We start from the raw sequence: 11990 nt of genomic DNA, 5'->3' as shown, positions 1-11990 counted from the left end.
TGCCCAATTTGAACCTTTTAACCCCATCAAAAGCAATTAGAATTGTGGACTGTCATTTTTTTATCGATAATTTATAAACCACTTTTGATGGATTTAGAAGTTTCCGTATTGCCTGATTGTTTTTTTAGGATGATCTCCTCACCCTAGTGATCTTCCTAACAAAATGTTAGTTCAATTCGAAAATTTTAAGCCATGTAGGACAAAATTGGCTCCCTAACATTGATTGTCGTTATATATTGGTCGGGTTATTTTGACAAAATCCTAGACAACAATCTAGACAAAGTTTTGTCTCATATGACTACAAAGTTATAGAATGGGCTAATTTTTTGTGAGAATGAGCTCTATAGTCAGTAGATAATCCTCACAAAAAATCAGTCAATTCTGAAACGTCTAAACCAGTGAAAAGTGGTTACAAACTAACAGTAAAAAAAATTGAGGATTCACGATTCTTCGACTTATAAACTAGGGTTAGAAATGTCAGACTTGACTGATTTTTTGTGAGAATGATTTTCTTACCATAGAAATCATCCTCAGAAAAAATCAGCCCATTCCGAAACTTTTAACCTATATAAGACTATATATATATATATATATATATATGGATCAGGTTCAAACGACAACCATATAGACACACATATAGACAACGCCTTTTGTCTTATATGGGCAAAAATGTTTGGAATGGGCTGATTTTTTGTGAGGATGATCTCTGTGGTGAGGAGATCATCCTTGCCAAAAATCAGCTCATGATGAAACTTCTAGACCGTCCAATTTTTGTTGAAAAATTATAGACCGTCCAATTTTTTGTAAATCAATTTTGATGGGGTTAGAAGTTTTGGAATTTGATGATTTTTTGCCAGGATGATTCTCTCATCACAGAGATCATCCTCACAAAAAATCAGCCCATTCCAAACATTTTTGCCCATATAAGACAAACACGTTGTCTATATGTGTGTCGCAATGTGTGTTGCAGGAACCCGACCCTATATATATATATATATATATATATATATATATTATATATATATGGATCAGGTTCAAACGACAACCATATAGACACACATATAGACAACGCCTTTTGTCTTATATGGGCAAAAATGTTTGGAATGGGCTGATTTTTTGTGAGGATGATCTCTGTGGTGAGGAGATCATCCTTGCCAAAAATCAGCTCATGATGAAACTTCTAGACCGTCCAATTTTTGTTGAAAAATTATAGACCGTCCAATTTTTGTAAATCAATTTTGATGGGGTTAGAAGTTTTGGAATTTGATGATTTTTTGCCAGGATGATTCTCTCATCACAGAGATCATCCTCACAAAAAATCAGCCCATTCCAAACATTTTTGCCCATATAAGACAAACACGTTGTCTATATGTGTGTCGCAATGTGTGTTGCAGGAACCCGACCCTATATATATATATATATATATATATATATATATATATATATATATATATATATATAGGGTCGGGTTCCTGCAACACACATTGCGACACACATATAGACAACGTGTTTGTCTTATATGGGCAAAAATGTTTGGAATGGGCTGATTTTTTGTGAGGATGATCTCTGTGATGAGAGAATCATCCTGGCAAAAAATCATCAAATTCCAAAACTTCTAACCCCATCAAAATTGATTTACAAAAATTGGACGGTCTATAATTTTTCAACAAAAATCGGACGGTCTAGAAGTTTTGGAATGGGATGATTTTTTGCCAGGATGATCCCCTCACCATAGAGATCATCCTCACAAAAAATTAGCCCATTCCAAACATTTTTGCCCATATAAGACAAACACATTGTCTATATGTGTGTCGCAATGTGTGTTGCAGGAACCCGACCCATATAGGATCAGGTTCAAACGACAACCATATAGACAACGCGTTTTGTCTTATATGGGAAAAAATGTTTGGAATGGGCTGATTTTTTGTGAGGATGATCTCTATGGTGAGGGGATCATCCTGGCAAAAAATCATCCCATTCCAAAACTTCTAGACCGTCCGATTTTTGTTGAAAAATTATAGACCGTCCAATTTTTGTAAATCAATTTTGATGGGGTTAGAAGTTTTGGAATTGATGATTTTTTGCCAGGATGATTCTCTCATCACAGAGATCATCCTCACAAAAAATTAGCCCATTCCAAACATTTTTGCCCATATAAGACAAACACGTTGTCTATATGTGTGTCGCAATGTGTGTTGCAGAACCCGACCCATATAGGATCAGGTTCAAACGACAACCATATAGACAACCATATAGACAACGCGTTTTGTCTTATATGGGAAAAAATGTTTGGAATGGGCTGATTTTTTGTGAGGATGATCTCTATGGTGAGGGGATCATCCTGGCAAAAAATCATCCCATTCCAAAACTTCTAGACCGTCCGATTTTTGTTGAAAAATTATAGACCGTCCAATTTTTGTAAATCAATTTTGATGGGGTTAGAAGTTTTGGAATTGATGATTTTTTGCCAGATGATTCTCTCATCACAGAGATCATCCTCACAAAAAATTAGCCCATTCCAAACATTTTTGCCCATATAAGACAAACACGTTGTCTATATGTGTGTCGCAATGTGTGTTGCAGGAACCCGACCCATATATATATATATATATATATATTCATTTGATTTGTTGGATTCTTTCATAAATTATTTGTTTTAAGCTCCTCAGTTTGAATCATAGAAGATAAATAGCATTCTTACACCTTAAGTCAAATGTATTTTGTCGAGTGAATCAATTTCCAGTCCGACCTAAAAATTAGAAGAAATAAAAATAAAAATCATATTTAACAACTTAGATTATTATTATTATTATTAACCAGGTATCCCTGTTGACAGCAGGCCGGCTTATATCTGGGCTTTGTCCAGCCCATAAACCATGATCTTGTCCAAGGATTACACACACCTGGTAAGTGAGGGTGCACTCTCGTGGGTTGCCCTGAAGAATTAATGGCCATATTGAGTATCGAACTCACGACCTATGGCCATTAATTGCATTCAGTCCAAAATTGCCTTTGAGCCAACGAATCCGGGTTAAGATACGCCCATTCTACTATTACAATAGATTCATTTCGAAAGAATTAAAAAGTCAAATGGACATAGGATCAATGTAGATAGAAACACATCCTACCCACCCGTCGAGGGTTGAATCTACAGTCTGATTGTTTGTATACCTTTTAAATGGCATCAACTAATGCAATTCACAAATGTCAACTATTTTAAAAACCAATTCAAAATAAGAAAAGATGAAGGACAAAAAAATAGACATCTCCATGTTATAAATCTTAACCTTTTTAATACGCCACAGGAGCTAAAATGTCCCAAAATTGTCACCAATTGAAAATTTTAGTGTTACAAAAATATCATTGCAAAACAATGACCTTGCTTTGCACTCAACGATGATAATAATTTTTTGAGTCGTGCAGTGACCTCAGGATTAGACCTCGCACATGAAAGTGGATAGGAACCACAGATGCTTTTTCCCTCATATCTCGAGGAAAGCATCTATGATTCCCATACACTTTCATGTCAAGGTGTCTTATATGAGGCTAATTCAGCATTATTCCTTCTTTTTGTTTAAATATTTACAAAAATATCATTGCACAATAACAACCTTGCTTTGTATTAAAAAAGATAATAATAATAAAAATTAATATTTACAAAAATATCATTGCACGATTTTTATTTTTTTTTGATCGATAATATCATTGCACAATAAGAACCTTGCCATGCACTAAAAGATGATAATAAATCGTTCCAATGAAAATTTTGAAAATAAACTTCAAGTTGTGCAGGTTGCTAACATGGAGAGAGAGAGAGAGAGAGAGAGAGAGAGAGAGAGAGAGAGAGAGCAACTTGTTAACAGGTTCCACTACCAACCCTTGATCTCAAAATAATCAAAGGTGAGATTCAAATAATAAAAAAATGACTTCCTTTACTGTAAGAAAAACCAGCTCAAGTTAACCAAAAAAAAAACACTACATTTAACCTGTTGTTCCACTGAACTGGTTGAAAATTGGTGTCCTTGAATGCCATGTGCACATAATAAGATTTCAATATTTTAAAATGGGTGGTCGTCTTAGGAGGGCGCGGACCTTGTTAGCTCTCGCTGGATTTTTCAGCTTTTAGTTGAGCCCAAGATCCCTTTGAAGGGGTCCCAAAATTTTCATTCTTTAAGCTTCTTCCACAAATGAAACGTTCTTCTAATGATGCGGTCGGCAGAAAATCCTTCGGCATAAGCACTAATTGCAGTCAAGAGACTTGTGAATTTCTCCCCATCATCCTGCACCCACACCAAACAGGCAAGAAGCACAAAAGATCAAAACTTTGGTCAGATACATAATTTCAGTGTGAAACACTATGAAGTAGTGAAAATGCTGATCTCACAATCGGAATATACCTCCAACTCCAATAGTTGAATTCACCATCTTAAGTATTTAAGATTGTAAAATCATGAACAATACTTAATGCAACATCACCAAGCGCATGGAGGATCCACACAATCTTATCATGCATTGATCCAAACCATGCATTCAGCAAACCACCTTCCTCGTGGGTCAGGAACAGAAACTCAGACCAACAAGACATTTGACTGCCCCAAGAATGGAACTTTTTCCTGGCCCTTGTCCATATTCAATATCTCTGAAAGAATCTACCGATACTGAAGAGGTGACCTACCAATTGGGCAGTCAAGAGTCAAGACCACAGAGTAACACATTCCCCTCACCCATAGTGACAAAAAAACCAGGGTCTTTTTTCCCCAACTCACATTTAAAATGGGTTTTATCCCTCGGGTGAATAGAACATGTGGAAAACAAATTTGTGTAAAACAAATGTACTTTTTGCATTTGTAAACACATAACGTTTTAAACAATTTGAACTTTTTTTGTCTCCTTTTGAAAAGTAGTTCTTTTTTTCAGAGTTTTCCTCTATGGTTGTAGCCTCTTTTTTTGAGCAACTTTGGATGCTTTGTGGGCTTATTGTTAATTTTTATAAGCTTGTGGATGTTTGTAATTTGATTCATGAATGTTGTTTAATGTGGGATTTGATGATAATACCTTGATGTCATGCTTGTTAATATTTTTAAGTGTGTTATCTTGCTCCAAAGATGAGTTGATGGTTGAACTTTTTTCTTCTTTTTCATATCATAGCATCTATAATTATGTGTGGAAACATGCTATCTATAAATATTCAACAATGTGCTTTTTTAGGTCAAAAGTATGTTGAAAACTTAAAAAAAAATAAAAAAATATGATAAGCAAATGGGTTAGTGGTTAGTAATTAGTAGTGAAGGAAAATTTTGAACACAAGTTGTGATATCAACAATCATAAACTTTAACCAACTTCGCAATTTGGCACCTTCAAAAACTTAAAGAGTAAATGTCGAACGCATTTTTACATATATATACATACTAGAGTTTGCCCATGCCTACGGCACGAGCATCCTCTTTGGGGTTAAAGGGGAAAAAGAGGAAGAGGAAAGATAGTAAAATTGGAGGGATATTTTTGAAAAGTGGGGAGGAGAGGAAAGACAATAAAGTTGAAGGGGACAAATAGAAAAAGCAGTAAAGTGGAGTGGGATAGTGGGGACTCCATTAAAGCTGGAGTGGGAACTACCGTATATGGCTTAAAAGTTTCGGATAGGGCTGATTTTTTGTGAGGATGATCTCTATGATGAGGAGATAATCCTCTAACCCCATCAAAAGTGGTTTAGAATTGTGGATCGTCGATTTTTTATCAATAATTTGTAAACCACCTTTGATGGATTTAAAAGTTTCAGATTGTGCTGATTTTTTGTGAGGATGATCTCCTCATCCTCACAAAAAATCAGCTCAATTCGAAACTTTTAAGCTGGTAGATTCTATTTTTCTGCTTGTGCGATAGCCGCTAGGGCTTTTTTTCTGTTTGTGCAACAGCCCTATGGGCCCTTTTGCTATTTGTGACAGACCCTGTGGGCTTTTTATGTAATGGGGTGGGCCCCACATACTTGATTATGATTAGTTTTTTAATATATTTGAGGAGAGGCCGAAACCTACCATGAAGTTAACGTTCATCTCTCTCTCTCTCTCTCTCTCCCCAATCTTCTCTTTCTCCTCTTCTTCTCTTCTATTTGCTCTAGAAAGTTTTGATTCTCTACTTGGAATTAGAGCAAAGTTTTTTTCTTCTCTCCTATTTTTTTTTTTTGGTTTTTAAATCCTTATTTCTACAGTTGAACTTTTTTCTACAGTTTTGTAGTGAAACGAACTTCGGATCATTGTGGTGGTGCAAGATAAACTTTACATGTGTATCTAGGGCGTGGTTGTGTGCTTGTGGTTGGTTGTGAATGCATTTTGGGGCTACGTGGTGTTGTTTTCCAGACCTTTCAGAAGTTTTAATTGCGGTGGGTGGTATCTAAGTTAGTTTCTTTTGGCCAAAATTGGTGGAGCTATTTTTTACACCTCCTACCCTTGCTGCCTCTCCTTTAGGTGTCTTTTACACCGGTTGTTACCTCCCTCGTTGTGTATTTGCTCCTCTTTGTGGTTGTTCTAATGGATGAACGTAGCTCTTCTAGTAATAATTCGACCAAGCAGATTACTTCGGTACGGTTGAACGAAAATAATTATCATTCTTGGTCCCATGCTATAAAGGTGTTCTTACGAGCTAAGAAGAAAGCGAAGTACTTATTGAAGATCCTCCTTCTGAGGATTCAAAGAACTATGAAGATTGGTGGAGTGAAAATTCATTGGTTATGACCTGACTTTAGTTAAGCATGAAACCATCAGTGGCTTCCAATATCCAACTCTTTGATACTGCAAAGAAGATTTGGAGCTCTCATGCAAAGATGTACTCTCAAGAGAGTAATGTGACTAGAGTGTTTAAGTTGTTTGATTGCATGTTCACTACCAACCAGGGTGATAAACCCCTGAATGAACATCACAGTCATCTAAAAGGTATGTGGAAAGAACTGTTAGTCTATCAACCCCTGAGCACTAGTTTGGAAGTTCAACGATGTCAACGGGAAGAGTTTCAAGTTGCATTGATGTTGTCCAATCTTAACTCAGAGTACATTATCTTCAAGGATAAAATTCTGGTTAGTGAACAACTCTCTACTGCAACGAATGCATATTCTCGACTACAGAGGGCCTCACTTACACACCCAGCTCCTCTTCTTACGGAGTCATATGCTTTAGTAACTAATGATGGTATTGATGGGACTCCTCATAATGGACGTGATGGTACTCACAGTGGTGGTCGTAGTGGTAATCGTGGTAGAACTTGTGGGATTCATGGTGGTGGTACTGGCTCTGGCTATGGTACTAATAGGTCCAATTGGAAATGCAACTATTTTAATAAGACCGGGCATATCGAGGATTATGGTTGGAACAAATGGAGATGCATGCCTATGCCCATAAGGCATCTGCTGATACGTCTTCCACATCTGTTATTCAACCATCTGCTTCCAGAACACTGGTTGTTGATTTTGAGTCTCAGGAAAATCTTACTAAACTTAATCAGATCCTTCAAAAGTTTTCAGGTCTACCCCTTTCTTCATCTGCACCCACAACAACTATGGTCAATACAGGTAATTCTGCCTGTGTAGTTATTCGATCCCCCATCATCTTCCTGGGTTATTGACTCTGGTGTCAGTGCTCACATATCTGGTAACTGCTCCATATTTTCTAATTTTCATTCATCTAGATCGCATATTGTTTTAATTGATGGTTCTTCTCGCCTGTCCTTGGCACTAGTGATCTTCATCCTACCAATTCTATGACACTTCTGACTTATTTGTTCCTTCCCTTTTGATCTTCTATCTGTCAGTCAGCTAAAAAAATCATTATTGTTCTGTAACATTTTTCCCTACCTCTTGTACTTTTCAGGACCTCAGTATTGAAAATAATCTAGTTATTTTAGCTCTAGTTGTTATTTATATTTTATTTATTACTGGTTTGTAAGGGAACTTTTGTCTTTTTACTTTTATACTAATATAAATTCCTGTCAAACTCTCACAAAGAGACTTGACAATCATTCTTCTTGGTATCAAAGCCTAGAGGATCCATCGTTTTTCTCCCCCTTGGTGTTTCTCGTTCGATTTTTGAGTCTCTTGGAGTTTTACCCTCGCCCTCCTCTCTTCTCTCTTCTCTCTTCTCTTCTCCTCTCCACTTTCTTTTTTTGTTTGACCTAAATCGCACAATGCAGTAAGGGGGTTCTTGTGCGAATAGTTCCCTTTGATGGGGTTGCACTGCTGTTGGGTTATCTTTTTCTTGTGCGCTTAGGTCCATACTGCTGGCTGGACTGTTCTGCGATTAGGGACTTGTTGCTGGTTGATGTTGGCTGCCTCTACGATAAGGACTGTGTTGTCAACAGCGATAAGGGGCTGTGTTGCTGGCTTCAACAGCAGGGTGTATGATTGCTGCTGGCTATTTTTTTTTTTTTTTACTGCAGTAGTGTGTGTGGCTGCTAGCTGCAGTGTTGCTGTGATGCAACTGACTTGGATGTTATGACTAGACTGCGATTGGGCTACAGGCTGCTGTGATAGTGTCTATGTGCTGACTTGGTTGTTATGCCTAGGCTGCGATAGGGCTACAGATTGCTGCGACAGTGTGTGGTTGCTGGTTACAGTTGCTGTTTGCAGACCTACTGTTTGGACTGCTGTGGAGACCTGCGATAGCAGTAGGATTGCTGTTTGACTGTGTGGACTGTGGACTGTGGACTGCTGACTGCTTGTGATAGGTCTGTGGGATCTTGTGAGGGGTTGCGACAGCTGTAGGACTGCTTGTGACAGACTTGCGAGACTTTGCAACAGCAGTAAGAATTCCTGTTTAGACTGCTAAGAGACCTACAACAGCGCTGCTGCCCCTTCTACCTGTGGTTTCTTCCACCTTGGATTAATACCACGGGAGATCTCCCTTCGATCCAGAGTTTTATTGTTTACAGTGCGCTATGACGACAAATCACAAGACCAAGGATTCCAACACAACTCTTGGGGAAAATTCCTCAGTCCAACGTAAAACTAATACCCTACTAGATGGTCGAAATTTTCAGTCCTAGTCTTAGTCTATGCGACTTTATTTGGGTAGTAAAGATATATCTAGATGGCTTTTGGGAACCGTTACTAAACCACCTCTCATTGATCCCAAATTTGAACAAAGGGAAATCGACAACTGCACTATTCTTGAATAGCTATTTAATTTAATGGAACAGCGGATCTATACAATGTTTATGTATCACGAAAATGTTTCGTCTTTGTGGTTAACCCTCACTCAAACATATGCTCACACTAGGAATGACTCGAGGATTTATGAGCTTTATCGAGACATTGTCCAGGCTACCCAAGGAGCACAATGTAGCTGATTATTTTGAGTTCCTCCAGACCCATTGGGAGGAGCTCTCTCATTATGAGTCTATGGCTGAGTTATCTGCAGAAGTAGCTGGATTTATGGTTAAGAGGATTACTCAATAGCAGATATGTGGATGGTTGTTGCACCATTGTTTCGGTCTATGTGGACGACATTATTATGACTGGGGATGATGCATAGTAGATTGACAAAGTTAAGGTGCTATTGGGTAATGTTTTTGAGGTTAAGGATTTGGGTCCACTCAAGTAATTCTTGTGGATAGAAGTGGCCTGCTCTTGCAGAAGTGTTTCGCTCTCTCAGCGTAAATACACATTGGATCTTCTACAGGACACTAGGATGCTTGGTTATTGTCCTGCTTCCTCACCTATGGATCAGAATCATCATCTTTATGCTGACTCTAGTGATCTTTTATCAGATCCTTCGTCTTATTAGAGATTTGTAAGTCGCTTGATTTATCTGACTAATACTAGACCGGAGTTGTCCTTTGCGGTTAGTGTGGTCAGTCAGTTCATACATACTCCACGAATTTCTCACCTTGATGTTGTTTATCGTATCCTTTATACCTGAAGTAACATCCTGGTCTTGAATTTTTCTACTCTTCCACTGCTCAGCCACATTTTTCTTATTTTACAAATGCTGATTATGCTGGTTTTCTCACAGATAGGAGATCTACCTCTGGTTTCTATATTTTTCACGATGATAACCTTATCTCATGGAAAAGTAACAAACAAAATGTGGTTTCTCGCTCTTCTGCTGAAGCTGAATATTGTGTTTTGGCTCTTGGTGCATGTGAGCTAACTTGGCTTCATACTTTACTAGCAGAATTAGGATTTCCTGTCTAAGGTTCTTCTATTTTTTCTGTGACAACAAGTCTGCTATTATACTGACTTTTGACTCAGTCATTCATAGAAGAACTAAGCATATTGAGGGTTGATATTCACTTTCTCAAGGAGAAAGCTCAATCGGGTGATCTTCACACAGTCTTCGTACCTTCTTCAGATTAACTTGTCGACATGCTTACGAAGTCTGTTGGTTCGTCTCTCACTAATTCTCATCTTGTCAAGCTAAGTTTAATTGATATATTTGCACCAGCTTGAAGGGGAGTATTGGAAATAATCTTGTTATTTTAACTCTAGTTGTTATTTAGATTTAGGTTTTATTTCTTTTTGGTTTGTAAGGGCACTTTTTGTCTTTTTACTTTTATACTAATATAAATTCCTGTCAAGCTCTCACAAAGAGACTTGACAATCATTCTTCTACAATTCTTCTCTCAAGACAAAGAAAGTGATTGGTTCGAGGTATAAACGGTCCAGCCGCAACCAAACCTTCACCTGACTCTCCTGCCGATCTTCCACCTTCTGCTTCTTCTGAGGACCTTCCACCTTCTGCTTCTTCTGAGAACTTTCCACATACTCATCCTCCACGCTACCAATTGCATCGAAGAAAAGTATTCGTTCTTGCACTCACCATCTTATTTCTAATTTTGTATCTTTTCATCTCCTTTCCTCTACTTTTCACTCTTTTGCATTCTCGTTGTCCACTATTTTTATTCCTATTACTTATCGTCAGGCTTTTCCTGGATGGAAACTTGCTATGGATGACGAGATGCATGCCCTCTATCAAAATCAAATATCGGATCTCACCACTCTTCCTTTCAAAAAGATCATTGTTTGTTGCCGTTGGGTGTACACAGTAAAGTATCAACCTAATAGCTTTGTTGCCTTAAGGCTCGATTAGTGGCTAAAGGGGATACTCAGATTTATGGTGTAGACTATTGTGAGACCCTTTCACTTGTAGTCTGTCTCAACTCTGCTAGAATTCTTTTATCTTTCACAGTAAGCTTTAATTGGCCAATTTACCAACTAGACATAAAAAATGCATTTCTTCATGAAGATTTACAGGAGAAAGTGTATATGGATCAACCCCCAAGTTATGTAATTGATGGGAAAGAACATCTTGTGTGTAGGCTGAAGAAGGCGTTGAATGGACTTGAACAGTCTCCACGTGCTTGGTTTGACAAATTTAGTTTTGTGGTGCTTCGGTATGGTTTTCAGCATTCCACCTCTAGTCATTTTGTATTTTCTTGACATTCTACCTCAGGTATTATCGTTCTTATTGTGTATGTGGATGACATTATTGTCACTGGTAATGACTCTGTTGGTATTGCTCACTTGAAGACTTATTTAAGTACTCAATTGCATACAAAAGACTTGGGCTTACTTCGTTATTTCCTTAGGATTGAGGTTGCACATTTCAAGGATGGACTCATTTTGTGCCAACGCTAGTATGTGTTGGACTTATTATTTGAGACAGGCGCTCTAGGATCTCGTCCAGTTGACACTCCCATGGATCCTTCTATCAAGCTAGATGCTGAACAGGGGGAAGTTTTTTACGATAATGTGAGGTATAGGCGGTTGGTTGGCAAGCTCATACATTTCACATTTACTCGTCCTAACATTGCTTATGTTGTAAGAGTGGTCAATCAGTTTATACATGCCCCTCGACAACCTCATTGAGAAGCTATTTGTCGTATTCTACACTATTTGAAGGGTGCTCCTGGAAAGGGCCTCTTGTACTGTCCTACCTCTTCCTTGCCTATTTCTGGATACTCTGATGTTGACTAGGCCGAGAGTCATTCTAATCGCCGATCTACC

At 37.9% G+C, this 11990-nt stretch overlaps 1 protein-coding gene across 4 annotated transcripts in view; it reads right to left on the bottom strand.

The window, feature by feature from the left end:
• Window positions 1-3853: 3853 nt before the first annotated feature.
• The window catches only part of LOC147396484 (5'-3' exonuclease family protein), a 53006-nt gene continuing 44869 nt past the window's right edge, over window positions 3854-11990 (bottom strand). For all 4 annotated transcript variants that reach the window (XM_086451012.1, XM_086451014.1, XM_086451016.1 and 1 more), the window contains one exon: window positions 3854-4280. In XM_086451012.1, the coding sequence (XP_086307138.1) occupies window positions 4164-4280 (117 nt within the window). In that variant the 3' untranslated portion in view covers window positions 3854-4163. The remainder of the gene's footprint in view (window positions 4281-11990) is intronic.

The sequence above is a fragment of the Akebia trifoliata genome, chromosome 8 (genome assembly GCF_017979445.1).
Source record: "Akebia trifoliata isolate Shusen 1 chromosome 8, ASM1797944v1, whole genome shotgun sequence".
Taxonomy (NCBI): domain Eukaryota; kingdom Viridiplantae; phylum Streptophyta; class Magnoliopsida; order Ranunculales; family Lardizabalaceae; genus Akebia; species Akebia trifoliata.
The sequence above is the reverse complement of the archived record's forward strand: the minus strand, read 5'-3'. Positions and strand labels throughout refer to the sequence as shown.